General features: G+C 40.0%; 1 protein-coding gene and 2 pseudogenes across 3 annotated transcripts; all 3 read left to right on the plus strand.

Annotated features, from left to right (window-relative positions):
• Positions 1-6,127, plus strand: LOC144468453 (uncharacterized). Its single transcript, XM_078177917.1, has 2 exons — positions 1-1,745; positions 4,549-6,127. The coding sequence occupies exons 1-2, from the start codon at positions 178-180 to the stop codon at positions 6,125-6,127; spliced, it is 3,147 nt and encodes a 1,048-aa protein (XP_078034043.1). The 5' UTR covers positions 1-177.
• A 3,105-nt stretch (positions 6,128-9,232) lies between these two features.
• LOC144469361 (cytochrome P450 9e2 pseudogene) lies at positions 9,233-11,201 on the plus strand (annotated as a pseudogene).
• An 885-nt stretch (positions 11,202-12,086) lies between these two features.
• On the plus strand, positions 12,087-18,370 carry LOC144469360 (cytochrome P450 9e2 pseudogene; annotated as a pseudogene). 2 transcript variants are annotated; one of them, XR_013493963.1, is made up of 3 exons: positions 12,087-12,125; positions 15,158-15,250; positions 15,665-18,370. The product of XR_013493963.1 is annotated as a cytochrome P450 9e2 pseudogene, transcript variant X2 (transcript). The 2 variants fall into 2 exon arrangements; XR_013493962.1 differs by lacking the exon at positions 12,087-12,125 and having other exon boundaries at positions 12,424-15,250; positions 15,665-16,014.
• The last annotated feature ends 98 nt before the right edge of the window (positions 18,371-18,468 follow it).

An 18,468-nucleotide genomic window follows, 5' to 3' on the forward strand; every position in this document is an offset into this window, starting at 1 on the left:
TCTCAGGAACAGACAGAACGTTAACGAATATAGACCCCGAGCATATAAATACAGGCGCGACGCGTTGCGCAGTAACGTGAACAAGCAGAAAGCGTGAACGCTCTGGAGCAAGTAACTCGGTTCGCTGGAACAAGTATCGTGGGAAAATAATTGGTAACCAAAATTAAAACTATCGCCATGGTGGATCCGTGGACAGTGGTTCTGGCGCTGGTCGTCGTGGCCACGATAGCGGTGTACTACTACATGCGCAAGTCATGGAAATACTTCGATGATCGCGGAATCCCGCACGCGAATCAGTATCCGATATTCACCACCTTCTGGGAGCTGTTCGTCAAGAAGAAGACCTTCGTAGAAATGTTCCACGAGAACTACAAATTGGAGCCCGATGCGAAGTACGTGGGCTTTCACGACTTCGGCATGCCCATGATCATGGTTCGCGACTTGGAACTGCTCAAGTCCATCATGATAAAGAACATAGAGCATTTCCAGGATCACAGATCGATACAAGCGGAAGAAGTCGAGCCGATCTTTGGGAAGAACCTATTCGCCTTGCGTGGCGAACGATGGAAGGAGGTGCGAAACTTGCTGAGCCCCGCGTTCACGTCCAGCAAGATGAAGGCGATGTTCAAGCTGATGCAAGAGTGCGCTAAAAAATACGGAGACTATTTCGCCGCGTTACCGGAAAAAGATAAATCCATCGAGCTGAAGGATGCCTTCACCAGGTATACAAACGACGTGATCGCCACTTGCGCGTTCGGTGTAAACGTGGACTCGGTGAACGATCGGCAGAACAAGTTCTACAACTACGGAAGAACCGCAACCAAGTTTGGCAAATGGCAGACGTTCAAGTTCTTCTTACTAGGCAGTGCTCCCCGGCTGTTCAAATTGACCGGCATGAAACTGTTCGATCCGAAGGTCACCAAATTCTTCACGGACCTGATCAAAGACACGATATCGACCAGAGACGAAAAAGGCATTGTGCGACCGGATATGATCCAGCTGATGATGGAGACCCGGGGTAAGATGGGTCCAGGTAAAGAACTCACGATAGAGGACATGACAGCGCAAGCGTTCATCTTCTTCTTCGGTGGTTTCGAGAGCAGCTCGACCTTGATGTGCTTTGCCACGTACGAGATAGGTGTGAACCCAGACATCCAAGAAAAATTGCAAGAGGAGATCGACGAGGTACTAGAAAAATGTAATGGGGAGGTGACATATGAAGCGATAAACGAGATGAAGTATCTCGATGCGATTATAAACGAGGCACTGCGGATGTACCCGGTTATAGTTGCTAGCGATAGAACGTGTACGAAACCGTTCGAGCTGCCGCCAGCGAAGCCCGGGTTGAAGCCGTACGTCATGCAGAAGGATGAGGCTATTTGGATTCCGATCTATGGGATCCAGTATGATTCTCAGTACTATGATGAACCGACCAAGTTCAAGCCGGAGAGGTTCATGGACGACCCGAAGAAGATCTTGAACTCCGGGATGTTCTTGACCTTCGGTTTGGGCCCGAGGATGTGCATCGGCAACAGGTTCGCGCTTCTGGAGACCAAGGTGCTGCTGTTTAACTTGTTCTCTCGCTGTAATTTGAAACCAAACGCCAGAACTACTATTCCTATGGTGCTCAGCAGGGACACCTTCCAAATGACGGCCAAAGATGGATTTTGGTTCGACGTCGAACCGAGGAAGACCGCCGTTCCTGTTCTCGTTAACTCTGTTAGCAATGGCAGTATTAGCCATTAATGCCCTGTTACCGACATTGATAGAGATTTCTTGATAACGGAGATGTATTTTCATAATAATCGAATCAATATTTGTGTTTGTCTTTTTATGGAGGATTTAATAGATAATCTATTCTGATTGTCTATTTGTGAATGTTTCTACCTCACGGGTATATTCACGTTGGATTGAAAAGAGTATGCAAATTCTTTGCAATTATTAATTTTTCTTTATCCATACTTGTATGCTTTAAAAGCAACTGTATTGTACTATTTTTTCCTTTGCTGTACTTTGTAATATGTACATCGTTTATGGAAATATATGTATTGAAATGATTAGTGTACATTGATTTTTGTTGGTAACAATTGTGAAACTGTATTTTCAGGATGGCTATTTGATTATAAATGTAGTTATAACTTTTAAGTATGATAAGATGGGGTATTTTGACACTATAGAAGAGTAAGTATTGTATTTGGATTGAAGAATTCGACGTATTCACAGGGGAAAGTAGCGAGATAAACAAATATTTCAGAGAACTACGTCAAAGTTTCAGTAATAGATTTCTCTATGTCTTTTGTTTCTTGAAGTTAACCTCTTGCACTATAATAACGATTCAAACTCGTGATAACGATTCCACGCAAGATCTACTAAATTAATAAATTATTAATTTCTTATAAATCGTAATCAAATTGAATTTTTCTATTATCAAAGGCTAGAAACGGAAATAAATAAAGACGATACAAGAAATAAAAATGATTTGGTCCTATTAAGGAAAATATTAAGAACAAATAAATGCTAATCAACGCAACGTAAAAGAAGTCCTAGTGCAAGGGACAACTAATATTTATTTCATGATATGTTATTATAGTACTAGTTCATTTGTTCGATATTTCTTGAGATTTTTAATATCGGTAAATGTACACGATTTATGAAATTCACAAGTCAACATTGTTTATACTGCTACGGACGTACTGCTTACGACAGAAAGCGAACACGAAACGGTAGGTAAATGTTAAATGTATATATTAATTATTATCATTATACGCAGCATTATGTATAGTAATATTTACTATATACAATGCTAGAAACAGTACTTATTGAGACATTTGTAGTATAATTCCTATTGGAGAAATTCAAAAATATAACAAATATTGTGCATTTGAAAATCACTTGACAAGTAAGCAGAATGTATCTTTGTTAATACAATTTTCAGAATACTGACTGGTCATCTTTCCAATAATTTACGAATTACAAATGTGTATAGAAATAATTTTGTTCTACATAGATTCAACCTTTTACTATGTTCCTACTATACTGTCATTATAATTGCGTTACGGAACGTACCTGTGTACATCCTTGATTAGATAATGAATTATTTTGTATATAATTATTTTAAAACAAAATATTACTGTTTTCCTAATAGCTTGAGTAAGTATTTTAACATATAGTTGCGATTTAAAGTACCTTGTAGAATAATACCATTTAACATGATCTTTATGTACGTTAAACTTCAGTTGCGAATTTTAATTCAATTAAATGCTTATGATACACGTCCTCACAAAAATTATTTCGTTCTTTGTTAGGTAAAATTATCTCCTGATTGAGAGTAAATGTGTGTCTTTATAATAAATCATTACAGATACAGAAACATTTTACGACAATTGCAAGATACGGAGGCTGAATGGAAATTGCTATCTTCTGCTATTAACTTTGAGATTAACAGAATTTCGCGGGTAAACAATGTAAAAGATACACGAAGCGGATACATTATGTCAATTCTGTCATAGACATTATGATAGTCAGTACACTGCTAAATAATATTTTCGAGCATAATAAGAACAGAGCTCGTCTTATTCACATGAAATGCTCGCGATCTAATAAGATAGATTTTATCAAGGAAACAGATAACCACAATAGTCACATGGTCGCTAATATAACATATAACCTTGGCGCCAAGTGGCGTAGGCTTCGTGCTACTCTATAATTATCTGAGAGGAGTGTTCTTTTCTTTTCGTGATCATGAAATCTCACAATCAAGCGATCATGTGACCATATATTTGATGAAATGAAATTTCTGGTGGATCACAATTGCAGAACTGATATTGAAAGTGTCTACACTATATCTCGATTTAAAGTATAAAGATAGTTTAAGTATTCTCGCACCGACGATCACGATTTTCTCTATGAAGTTGAGTAAATCTTTTATAATGAAGAATTTCGGGCACTTATACAAATAGACACTGTTCATAGCCACCTCGACGAAGCATCTGCTTGTCCTAACAGGGCAGCAAAAAGAAATATTCCTAATTTGCGTAGCTTCGACTTCAGCTCCAGCAAGATAATGACGATGCTCACACAGTTGCGATTAGAAACATGTTCCGTTCAATTAATATAGCCTTCTGCTTGCCAACTAGAGATATTTCATTGTTCGCAACTCGTGAAAGAGTTGCGCAATATCATACACATCTTAAAGCATGCGTAAATAACTAACATTACTAAGAGAAACTTTCTTACACACCTTGCACTCGATCAATCACTCCAAATTCCTTCATCACATATCTTCATCGAAGATATCACAGCGAAGCAAAAGTATCGAGTCTGTTGCATCGTTCAGTCAGATTATTGCACGGTCGCGTATAGATAAAGCATACACAGAGCGTAATTTGTGGGAGTTTCCTCGACGAGTGGGGAGACACGCTAAAAGAACCCTCAAGCAGACGAATGATGCCAGTTTCTCATATGAGTCAGCGCCAGGTAGATCGTTAACGAATAGCGACTTCGAGTGGACAAACACGTGAATATTTATCAATAATCCGTGATCGAAAGTGAAGCGGTCGTCATGATAGACCTGTGGACCATGCTTCTGACGCTGGTCGTCGTGGCAACAATAGCGGTATACTACAAACTAAGAAGACTATGCAGATTCTTCGATGACCGCGGAATTCCGCATTCGAACCAGTACCCGTTCTTCAGTAGTTTGTGGACGCTATTTGGTAAAAAGACAGACGTTGGAGAATTGGTCAATGAATTATACCAGACGAAGCCTGAGTCTAAGTATGCGGGCATATATGTCTTTGCCACGCCAATGGTCATGATCCGCGATTTGGAGCTGATCAAGTCGGTCTTGATAAAGAACATCGAGCACTTCCCGGACCACAGGACATTCCAGCTAGATGAAGTTGAGCCTCTCTTCGGCAGAAACTTATTCTCCCTGCGCGGAGAACGATGGAAGGAGGTGCGAACCATGCTAAGTCCGGCGTTTACGTCCAGCAAGATGAAGACAATGTTCAAGCTGATGCGCGAGTGCGCTAACAAATACGGAGAACATTTTTCTACCATGCCGCAAGAAGGCAAAGCTATCGATCTCCAGGACGTGTTCACCAGGTACACGAACGACGTGATCGCTACTTGCGCGTTCGGTGTGAACGTTGACTCGATAGCCGATCGGAACAACAAGTTCTACACGTACGGCAAATCCACTACCGAATTTGCCAAATGGCAGACGATCAAGTTCTTCCTGATACGCAGTTCTCCATGGATCTCTAAATTGACTGGACTGAAAGTGTTCGACACGAAGATTACCAAATTCTTCATGGATCTAATAGAAGATACAATAAAAACCAGAGACGAAAAGAGGATTGTGCGGCCAGATATGATACAGCTGATGATGGAGACAAGGAGCAAGATGGGTCCAGGCAAAGAACTCTCGATACTGGACATGACTGCACAAGCGTTCATTTTCTTCTTCGGTGGCTTCAGAAGCAGCTCGACCTTGATGTGCTTCGCTGCCTACGAGGTGGGTGTCAACCCGGAGATCCAGAGGAGGTTACAAGAGGAGATCGATGACGTATTAGAGAAAAGTAATGGCGAGGTAACTTACGAGGCTATCAACGACATGAAGTATCTCGATGCGATTATACACGAGGCTCTTAGGATGTACCCGGTCATAGTTTTCACCGATCGTGCCTGTACAAAACCGTTCGAGCTGCCACCTGCAATGCCTGGTCTGAAGCCATACGTGGTGCAGAAGGGTGAGTACGTTTGGATTCCGATCTATGGGATTCAGCACGATCCCCAATACTTTGAGGAACCGTACAAGTTCAAACCGGAGCGATTCCTGGATGATCCGAAGAAGATCATGAACTCCGGGATGTTCCTGACCTTCGGCTTGGGCCCGAGGATGTGCATCGGCAATAGGTTCGCGCTTCTGGAGACCAAGATCCTGTTGTTTAACCTGTTTGCTCGCTGCAACTTGAAACCAAACGCCAAAACCACTATTCCCATGGAGCTAAGCAAGGAGACCATCCAGATGACGGCTAAAGGAGGATTTTGGTTCGACATCGAGCCGAGGAAGAACGTCCCATCTTCTCTTGTTAACTCTGTTAGCAGCGACAGTGTCCATTAAATCACTGTTACTCTTATCTCTAGGATCCCATTGCAATAATAGATTTATAATAATCGAGTTACTGTGCGCTCGTGGTTGTTTCTAGTGACTGAAAGAACAGTCTGTTTTGATTATTTAGTGGTAAATGATTCTATTGGGTTGGCAACTAAGTAATTGCGGATTTAGAATAAGGAGGAAAATTCAATTTTTTTGCTTAAGAATATAAATTTACTCAATTAGACAAATCAATTTTGACACTGCCTTTCTTTCAAGGCTTCATTTCAACAGACTGTAAATAAATAACATAAACATCGTGCTTGCGATGCTTGCTTCTTTGGAAATAATGTAATAAAATATGTCTAAAATGCGCTTCTTGTCCGTCCATCTTCAAACAGTGATAAAAACGAAATTAGATAACTAATCGTTACAATTTTCTCATTAAATTGAAGATGAAAGTCCAGACAGTAAGAAAACAATATAATTTAATTACTTTGACTAAGACCATCTATTAACAAAATCCGCAATCACTTAATTGCCAACCCAATACTTCACGCTAATATTCGTGTTGGACTGAGAAATGTATACAAATTCTTTACAATTATTAATTTTTCTCTATCCAAACTTGTGTAATTTAAGAGCAATTGTGTTGTTTTATTTTTCTACTTTGTGATATGTATATCGTTTATGGAAATACGATAGGTATTCGAATGATTAGTACACATGGACCTAACCTTGATATAGTAAATGCGAAACTATATTTTCAGGATGGGTATTATACAGTGAATAGATGTGTGGCCCTCTAAGTAAGGGATGATGGGTTAGTATGAAATTAGGACAGGCTAAGTATTACGTCAGACCTGTGGAATTCATGCTTTCACGGCGGAAGGTAGTAAGATAAAAAAGTATTACAGAATACTACTTCAAGGTTCCAGGAATAGATTTTTATTTGTCTTTTGTTTCCGAAATTAGTGCAGCAAATGTTTACTTCGTGATATGTTATTATTATTTTTCATTCATTCCTCGTTCTTGAAGCATCAAGTATAAATTGTCTCTCCTTCATAGTACTGCAAGTACTACAATTGTTCGTTACTTTCTAAGTCTATTAATATCGCTAAGCTGTAAACAATTTACAAAATTTACAGGTCAATATCGTTACTACTGCTACGGACACACTTCTTACGACCGAAATCGAAACTCCAAACGATAGGTAAAAGTTAAGTGTGTCCATTAATTATTATTATTATATACAGCATTATATACAGTAATATTTACTACATATAGTGCTAAGAACGGTATTTATTGAGACATTTGCGTATAGTTTGTATTGGAGAAATTCAAAAATACAACAATAATTGTGCATTTGAAAATCATTTGAGAGCTAACAAAAATGTAATTGTTAATGCAAGTTTAACAATACTGACTGACCATTGTACAAATTATTTCCGAGATTAATTCTTTACTGCAATGCTATTAAATTGTCATTATAATTGCATTACAGAACTTTCTTAACTAGATCATGAATTATGTAGTATAGTATAAACTGCAAATAAAAATTTGGTTATGTTGAGGTTAAACAAAATATTATATCTTCTCTTAACAGATAAATTTGTGATTTTATACACAGACTGTTTTAGAAGATGTGTACAGAATAATTTTGCATAGTTAAGTATCCTCATATGAAAGCATTCCATTAGTGCTTTGGTGATTTGTTCAAACAGTGCCTTCAGGATACTGCTTTTACTACCACTGTAAACGCAACACATTCTTAAATTAAGTAACATATGTCAGAGTTAACTTGTACCTTGTAAAATAATATCATTTAACATTATCTGTAAGTGGAATGTATTATAATAATTTTCTAATAATTTTTATGAATTATAGTTTTATGTACGTTAAAAACCAATTGTGTATTTTAATTCAATAAAAAGTTTATGCTATACATCCTCGCATTTTTGCTTTGTATTAAATAAAATTATGCCTTCCTGTCTGAGAATAAATGTCCTGTATAATAAATCATTACTTAGTCTTGTGTACGCATCCTTCAAGTGAAACGCATCGCGATTTGATAAGACAAGAAGAGGTACTATCAAGTAAACAGATAGAAGTATGTAGGCGGTTTCAATATTTTCACACCGACGATTACGATTCGCGGTATGTTGTTGAGTAAGTCTGTGATAGCGAAGAATTTCGAGCACTTACAGGATCAGAAGTCATTCGTAGTTACCTCGACGGAGTGTCTTGCTTAGCTCTGAGTATACATCCAGTAAGATGAAGACAATGTTCTCGTTATTGCTATTAGAAATGTGCATTTTTGCTCAATTAATAATTAACATTAATAACCTTCTGCTTTTCGACTGAAGATACTTCATTGTTCGCAAACTCATGAAAGACATTTACGTCATTGTAGCATAATAAGAATCTATTTATTTTATTTCTATCTAACTTATTTTATTCATCGCGAAAGGTATCTAATATTTAAAAGATGATATAATAATATGAGAACTTATAGTAACACCTTTACTTCAATAATAGATAACAAATTATTAGTTGCTACGACCATCGATTCAGAGGTTACGGTGACTATAAAGTATTAACCCTTTGCACTCGGAGCCATTTTAACTGGAAATCTGAAGTAATTTTTCTGGCTTCATAATATTTCCATTTTATATAACAATGTATATTTTATGCATATGTGATTGATTCTCGTCATTCGTATCTACAGAACATAACCTTAACAATTTCTAAAATGCAAATTTGATTGGTATAAAGATTATTTTGCAACGTGATAGAATAATTTTATGGCGCCTCACAGTCACCACTCGAGTGCAAAGTCCTCCACTCCTCACACATCATTCTTTTAATCAATCATTCTAAATTCCTTTATCGCATTACGTTGAAAGAAAGCGCATATCAGTAGAACAGACGCACCCGATAGTGATCAAGATAATTCACGAGTGAGTAGAAGGGACGGAAGGAAAAGTATCGCCTATTATCGCGCCATTCAGTAAGAGAGTGCGTACGACTGTGTACAGAAAAAACTCACGCACACACCCAAGCTGCGCGAGTTTTGTGGGAGGGGATACACTAAAAGAATCGTGAAGCGAACGAGTGATGTCAGTTGCCCTGGAGAGTCAGCGCCAGTTGGGTCGTTAAAGAACACGCAGGCATCGAGTGAATAAACAGAGGCGCAGGCGGTAGCCGTTATTAATTAGTGATCGAAAGTGAAACGATCGCCATGGTAGACCTGTGGACTATGCTCCTGACGCTGGTCGTCGCGGCAGTTATAGGAACGTATTACTACCTGAGAGGACCATGGACATTCTTCACGGAACGCGGAATTCCGCAAGCAAACCATTATCCTTTCTTCACCAGTTTCTGGACAATGTTTGTCAAAAAGAGGAACGTCGCAGAATTGGTCAATGAAATGTACCCGGTGGTGCCTGGTGCTAAGTACGTGGGTATCTACGACTTCTCTTTGCCGATGATCATGATCCGCGACTTGGAGCTGATCAAATCGGTCATGATAAAGAACATCGAGCATTTCCAAGACCACAGGTCACTCCAATTGGACGATCTCGAGCCTCTGTTTGGCAAAAATCTTTTCGCTCTACGCGGAGAACGATGGAAGGAGGTGCGAAACTTGCTGAGCCCCGCGTTTACGTCCAGCAAGATGAAGGCGATGTACAAGCTGATGCGAGAGTGCGCCATCAAATACGGCGAACATTTCGCTACGTTACCGGAAGGAAATAAATCAATCGAGCTCAAGGACGCCTTCACGAGGTACACGAACGACGTGATCGCCACATGCGCGTTCGGTGTGAACGTTGACTCGATGGCCGATCGGAACAACAAGTTCTACGTATACGGCAAATCCGCTACCAGTTTTGGCAAATGGCAGACGATCAAGTTCTTCCTGGTACGCAGTGCTCCTTGGCTCTTCAGATTGACCGGCCAGAAATTGTTCCCACCGAAGGTCACGAAATTCTTCATGGACCTGATAGAAGACACGATAAAGACCAGAGACGAAAAGGGCATTGTACGACCGGATATGATACAGCTGATGATGGAGACAAGGGGTAAAATGGGACCAGGCAAAGAACTCAGTTTGGTGGACATGACTGCACAAGCGTTCGTTTTCTTCTTCGGCGGCTTCGAGAGCACCTCGACCTTGATGTGCTTCGCTGCCTACGAAGTAGGTGTCAACCCAGATGTCCAGAAGAGACTGCAGGAGGAGATCGACGACGTATTAGAGAAAAGTAACGGCGAGGTGACTTATGAGGCGGTTAACGACATGAAGTATTTAGACGCGATTATAAACGAGGCTCTGAGGATGTACCCGGTCATAGTTTTCACCGATCGTGCCTGTACAAAACCGTTCGAGCTGCCCCCTGCGATGCCTGGTATGAAGCCATACGTGGTGCAGAAGGATGAGTATCTCTGGATTCCAATCTATGGAGTCCAGCATGATCCCCAATACTTTGAGGAACCGGACAAGTTCAAACCGGAGCGATTCCTGGATGATCCGAAGAGGATCTTGAACTCCGGGATGTTCCTGACCTTCGGCTTGGGCCCGAGGATGTGCATCGGCAACAGGTTCGCGCTTTTGGAGACCAAGGTGCTGCTGTTCAACTTGTTCTCTCGCTGTAATTTGAAACCAAACGCCAGAACCACTATTCCTATGGAGCTCAGCAGGGACACCTTCCAAATGACGGCCAAAGGTGGATTTTGGTTCGACTTCGAGCCGCGGAAGACCGCCGCTCCTGTTAGCAATGGCAGTATTAGCCATTAAATCCCGGTTATCGATGTCGCTGAAGATGCTTTGGAACCGATTATATATTTTTATAATAGTCGGATTAATGTTTGTGCGTCGTTTTATCGAGTATATAATAGACAGTCTATTATATGATTGTCAATTTCTTCTACCACACGGGTATATTCATGTTGGATTGAAAAGAGTATGCAAACACTTTGCAATTAATTATTTCCCCTTATCCATACTTGTATGCTTTAAAAGCAACTGTATTGTTCTACTTTTCTATTGATGTACGATGTAATATGTATATCGTTCATGGAAATATATGTATTGGAAAAACTAGTGTACGCTGACTTTTGACGATGACGATAGCGAAGCTGTATTTTCAGGATGGGCGTTCGGTTATAAATAGGTTTAAAACCTCCATGCGAGAAGAGTGGGAGTAGTTTGGAACTACAACAGTGTAAGTATTATAAGCGGACCGTGGAATTTCACGTATACAACGCAGAAAGTAAAAAGATAAAAAAAGAACATTTCAGGAAAGCTTCTTCAAGATTTCAGAAATATATTTCTATTTGCTTCTTGTTTCTTGTAGTTCGTGTAGCAAATGTTCATTTCTCGATACGTAATTAATATCTGTCATGCATCATTATTCGTCATAAAGGATAAATTTTTTGTGTTTTACATTACGGGTTAATTGCGCGTCAGTTCTTGCGTCCATAAATAGCTCCGGCCTAACCACCATTGACAGTATACAGACGTCACGATCGTTTACACTGCTACGGAAACGTTTCTTGGGAAAGTAACCAGAACTGCACCCGGTTAGTATAAAGTCAAAGTTATAATTCAATTGTAAATGTTAGTAATTTTTCAACGACGTCATACATTTCATCTTATTTTAAAGAAATCAGCACGTTCGAGCACAAGTACATCAATCGAGTTTATTGGCTGCAGGGTTAATGATAACAAAACGACAAAATCCGAAAGAAACTGAATGAAACGTATAAGGTGCGTAGAATTTCGCGAGTAAACATGATAAAAGACTTGTCAAGTGACTAAATGATGTCAGATCTAGCACGGATCAGTAAGGTCTGATTAAGACTTGTCTCCCTCTCTCTCACTTTCCCTTTCCATGAAACCATTCCCCCATCTTTCGGCTGCGAGCATCCCACTCTTTCCTCTCAGGCGCCGCAACACAACGTTGCAACTACACATTCTTTTCTATAACATCCTGCAAAGCGATACCACCTTGCCTCGAAACAAAATGTAAGTATATATAATATATTAAATATTATTTTACTCATATCAATTAAAGTCACATCAGCTTTATTCGATTGAATTTATATGTTACGCAGTGATTAATTTTGCGATGCATGTCGTGTCCGTCATTTTCCATCATGTTATATGTCACTGATCAACCCACGCTGTCATGTAATGTGTCAAAATGATGACAGAAATTGGCGACCAGGGTAGGGGTAGTAATGGGGAGAAAATTGGCATCAAGGTACATGTTACATATTAGAGGACGGTCAACGCTCTGTGACGTTGAGATTAGCAGCTAGTCTGAAAAAAATACGACGGTTCACGCTTAATCATAAGATTTACAATGAGCGCATCGTGTGGCGAAGGCCGAAGAAGATAATATCTTAACCATCCCCACTCGGAGCCACCGTCGCTGGTTTTCGTCGCTATCTAAGCAGTACGTGATGCTGCCACTGACTCACTGTAAGCGAGTTCGTTGGTGAATACCGTCTCTGAGAATACTAACTCAAAGCCACTTGTGTGCAGACCAATAGACTAATAGAATCGCGACTTGATAACACAGTGTCTTGATAAAATAGTGATTAGCTGTGTACAAAAAAGCCGAAAGGGTAAACCATGATAGACGCAACGATGCTGACCTTGGCGCTATGCGCCATAGGCTTCGCGGCAGTTTATTACTATCTAAGGGGATTATACAGTTATTTTCGTGATCGCGGAATCCCCGAGGTGAACTACTCTCCGAACTTCGAGATAATGAAAATGCTTTTACGAAGGACCACGATCAAGGACATGATAATGAAAATATACTGGTCGCATCCGGACGCAAAGTACATAGGCTCTTTCGATATTTTCACACCGACGATCGTTCTTCGCGATGTAGAGCTGATTAAGTCGATCACGGTGAAGAATTTCGAGCACTTCCAGGACCACAAGCTGTTCGTAGCTACCTCGCAGGAGCCCCTTCTCAACAAGAATCTGCTCGGCCTGACAGGGGAGCGATGGAAAGAGGTGCGAACCTTGCTGAGCCCCGCGTTCACGTCCAGCAAAATGAAGGCTATGTTCAAACTGATGCGCGAATGTGGGAACAGATATGGGAACTACTTTGCCACGCTACCAGAGGATGCTAGGACTGTAGAGTTAAAGGAAGCCTTCACCAGGTACACCAACGACGTGATCGCCACCTGTGCTTTTGGCGTAAACGTGGACTCGATAGCCGATCGCGACAACAAGTTCTACCTCTACGGCAGGACTGCCACTAGCTTTAGTGGGTTGCAAATATTTAAGATGTTCTTGGAACGCTTTTTTCCAAGCCTGCTCCAACTGTTAGGTATACAGGTACTTAATCCAGAAATCAGCCGCTTCTTCACCAATTTGGTAGAGACTACTATCAAAACCAGGGACGAACAAGGAATCGTGCGGCCGGACATGATACAGTTGATGATGGAGACCAGGGGTAAGATGTGTCCAGGGAAAGAACTCACGATAGACGACATGACCGCGCAAGCATTCATTTTCTTCGTCGGTGGATTCGAGAGCACGTCGGTCTTGATGTGCTTCGCTGCATACGAGATAGGTATTAACCCGGAGATCCAGAAGAGGCTGCAGGAGGAGATCGATGAAGTATTGGAGAATAACAATGGCGAGGCGACTTACGAGGCTATCAACGACATGAAGTATTTCGATGCTGTTATAAACGAAACTCTTCGGATGTATCCTGCAATCTCTGTCACCGACAGAATTTGTACAAAACCGTTCGAGCTGCCACCAGCCTTGCCAGGCTTGAAACCACAAATCATCGAAGAGAACAGCCTGCTTACCATTCCAATCTATGGGGTTCAGCACGATCCTAAAAACTTCGAGAACCCGAAGCAGTTCATGCCCGAACGATTTCTTGACGATCCAAAGAAGATTTTGAATTCTGGCATGTTTTTGACCTTTGGTTTGGGCCCGAGGATGTGCATCGGCAATAGGTTCGCGATTATGGAGACCAAGGTTCTGCTGTTCAACTTGTTTGCTCGATGCAATTTAAAGCCCAACTCGAAAACTGCGATTCCGATGAAGTTGAGCATGTCAGGGTTCATGATCACGTCGAAGACTGGATTTTGGTTTGATATTGAGCCGAGGAAAATAGCTACGCCTGTTCCTACCACCCCTATTTTTAATGAAAGTGCTACTAATTAGAAACAAAGCATTGCCGGAGATTTGTAAACTATGTATTGTCATTGATTTTATATTTTTTTGTAGATAGCAGATATAAATGCAAAATATAAATTGGAATATATTAAACTGTAATATTTCAACGAAATATTATAGATCAGAATGATTGTATATAACCATTTTTTCTAACAATTATGCAATATAGCAATCAACATCTGCGCGTTCGATATTCTACAGAAAAATCACTATCATATTTGCCAAATGGCAGATGCGTGAGTTTAAATTGTCTTCAAATCGACAGATGTTCACCTTTATGAAGCTGATAAAAGAAAGTATCCAAATCTGTTTTCGTTTGCTCTTTTAGCAATGGAAGTGTTGTCCGCTAGATAACGGTTATTGTTATCGCCAGGGATTTTTTGATAATGAGATCATAGTTTCATAATATCTATAATCAGGTTCATGCTTTGTTTTATATGAGGCTTTAAGAGCAGCCTTTTTTTTGCTATTTATAAACTGTCGGTCCAAACTTGTACTCTTTAAAAGTAATTTATATATATCTTGAAACTGTGGTGAATATTGTATCTGGATCGCGGATTTTATGTATTTAATGCAGCAGTAGAAAGACTATAAACATTTTAAGAAGCTTCATCGTATTTTCGACTAATTGAAGTGATTACAAAAATAGATTTGTATTTGACTCTAGTTTCTTACTGCTAACGCAACAAATCTTTATTTCATCATATATGTATAATAATTATTTTTGATTCATTCAACATTGTGCGAGCGCCAAGTATAAATTGTCTCGACTTTATATTACTTACTACTTCATACATGTACTATTTTAATAATTGGGCATGACTTCTTGTATCTATTTATAGTGACAGTCTGAGCACGATTTGCAAAATACAGATGTTAACACCGTTTACACTACTTCGAAAACGCTTCTTGTAAGGGGAACCAAAAGCACAAAGGTACGTACAATGTTTAAAGTATTAATTTAATTCTAACCATTAGTCCTTTTTCAACGCTTGTTCAGTGTTCGAATAATTATGATTTGACGAGTCTGACTTGTGATTATGATTTCTAACAGTATCCTGTTAAGTAAAGACGTTATTCCGTCTTTTTAAGTCGAAATAAAATTCTGTCTTTTTGCCACTAATATTTAAGCGGTGAAATAATTGTAAGCACACCATAAATATTAATTTAATTTCTCCTCCAAGAAATTATTCCAATCGAAAATTATTTAATCATTGTAATTGCGAAGATAAAAGTACTGCAAGGGATTAAGAATCATTCAAGGGCTAACTGTACTATTCATTCGCAAACATCGACGCGAAAGTGTCTGGTCTATTCTGCGCATATTACTCATGTCTGGTAATTTTTAGGTAACGAATGGGGCACCATGCGTCTCATCTTATTACGAAGAAGTCAACACATACGAGCACGTGCGTAGAATACCAGTTCAATGGTGTCACAGACGAGGTTAATAGCTGCGAATAAAAGCTGCGCGAAGTGGACCGATAACGCCAGTTCTGTGACAGAGCGTTCGGCGGTCAGTTCGCTATTGAATACTGTCTTCGAGAATATTAACACGGAGTCGGCTTAAATACGCATCGTGTAAGCAACGCCATCACGGCTTGAACAGATAGATTGCAGAAATAGATCGCACTATAACCAGCGATTAGCAGTGAATGAATAAACCGAGACGCTGGACTACCTCAAAACGGTCACCATGTTGGACGCATGGTCGTTGACGTTGGCGCTGTGCATCGTGGTCATCGCGGCACTCTACTACTATCTGAGGGGAGTTTACAACTATTTTCGTGACAGAGGAATCCCAGAGGTGAACGAAAATGCGATCGTAAACATAATAAGACTAATGTTCCAGAGAACCTCAGTTGCAGACGTGGTATTGAGAATGTACTGGGCGTACCCAGACGCGAAGTACGTAGGCTCTTTCGACCTGTTCAGACCGACGATTACGATTCGCGATCTGGAGCTGATTAAGTTGATCACGGTGAAGAATTTCGAGCAGTTCCCAGACCACGGGATGTTCTTTGCCGGTTCGACGGATCCCTTGTTCAACCAGAATCTGTTCGGTCTAACAGGGGACCGATGGAAAGAAGTGCGAAACTTGCTCAGCCCTGCATTTACGTCCAGCAAGATGAAGGCAATGTTCAAGTTAATGCAAGAGTGTGGAGACAGATACGGAAAACACTTTGCGAAGCTACCGGAGGATGCTAGGTCTATAGAGCTGAAGGACGCGTTCACCAGGTACACCAACGACGTGATCGCCACGTGTGCTTTCGGCGTAAACGTGGACTCGATGGCCGACCGTGATAATAAGTTTTATGTATACGGCAGAATTTCTACCACTTTCGGTGCATTAGAAATGCTGACATTACTTTTGCAACGCATTGCTCCGCGGTTATGCACCCTCCTCGGAATAAGGGTGCTGAGTCCGAAGATTAGCTGCTTCTTCGTGGACTTGGTAGCGACTACGATCAAAACCAGGGACGAACAAGGTATCGTGCGGCCGGATATGATACAGTTAATGATGGAGACCAGGGGCAAGCTGGGGCCTGGTAAAGAACTGACGATAGAGGACATGACCGCGCAAGCATTCATTTTCTTCCTCGGTGGATTCGAGAGCACGTCTGTCTTGATGTGCTTCGCTACCTACGAGATAGGTATTAACCCGGAGATCCAGAAGAGGCTGCAGGAGGAGATCGATGGGGTATTGGAGAGTAACGATGGCGAGGTGACGTACGAGGCGATCAACGACATGAAGTATTTAGATGCTGTTATAAACGAAGCTCTGAGGTTGTATCCTGCGATAGTCGTCACCGACAGAGTTTGCACGAAACCGTTCGAGCTGCCACCAGCGTTGCCAGGTTTGAAACCACAAATCATTGAGCAGGATAGCCTCGTCTACATTCCGATCTATGGGATTCAGCAGGATCCCCAATACTACGACGAGCCGAAAAAATTCAAGCCGGATCGGTTTCTCGAGGATTCGAAGAAGATTCTTAATTCGGGAACATTTTTGTGCTTCGGCGCCGGCCCGAGAATGTGTATTGGCAACAGATTTGCACTTCTCGAGACCAAGGTTTTGTTATTCAATTTATTTGCTCGTTGCAATTTGAAGCCCAATTCGAGAACTACTATTCCGTTAAAGCTGAAAGGGTTCCAGATGACGTCCGCAGGTGGATTTTGGTTCGATGTTGAGCCCAGAAAAACTGCTGCCCCAGTTCTCTTCAATTCTGGTTGAAGAGGAAGTGCTATTCGTTTGAAGAATGTATTGCTGAAGATTAATGCATTTTTTATTGTTGTGGATTATGTATTTTTGTTTCTGTAAATGAATGGTTGCTTGGCTATCCAGAGGAAATTTAATTTTTATATTGTTACGAAATGTTGCGTTATTAGAATGCTGCTTATATTATTGATATAAAAGTTTGAATAGGATGACTTCTGTATTTAAACGCGCAATTTTTAAAAGCAAATGATACTCTTTTATTTTTTATTTTATAGTCGGTAATATTCGGGAAAGATTTATAGAAACTATTGGTTTGAGGAATTTTAGGTTATAGCTAAATTAAAAAAGATTCATTTTCACAATATCCATTCGGATATAAATGAGATTACAGGCTTTTATCTTCATACAAATACGTGAAAATTTTAATGTAAGTGAATAATTTATTCATAAACATGGTGTAATCATAAGAGACTAATTCTTACAGTAATATTTTGTATAATACCCTCTGTAGAAAGTAGTATTTTTTGTTACGTAATTATTGGGGTGTAATTACTAAGAAAACGCAAATTTATCGTATTATAGAAAATCTGATTTATTTTCAACTATTGCAAGATTTTTATCAATATGTATAATGAAAACTTTATTAGGTTAAAGCAAATATTTGCGAATACTACAAGTGAAAAATTTTATATTGTCTCGGAATTTTCTTTCACATGTAAAATTATATTGTAATTCATGTGACTCTACTATTAAAACTTACTGAAATACTAAACACGAATCAGAATTGTATAGTATCGTCATAATATTGTTTAATAAATGCAGTGATTAATTTGATAAAGCATGTTTCAGAACACCATTCATTCTTGCCTGTTCTTTGTTGATCTATCTTCACAAACCTTTAATAAACGACATCCTTTTTGTATAATCTCCAGA

This window comes from Augochlora pura, chromosome 4 (assembly GCF_028453695.1).
Source record: "Augochlora pura isolate Apur16 chromosome 4, APUR_v2.2.1, whole genome shotgun sequence".
NCBI lineage: Eukaryota > Metazoa > Arthropoda > Insecta > Hymenoptera > Halictidae > Augochlora > Augochlora pura.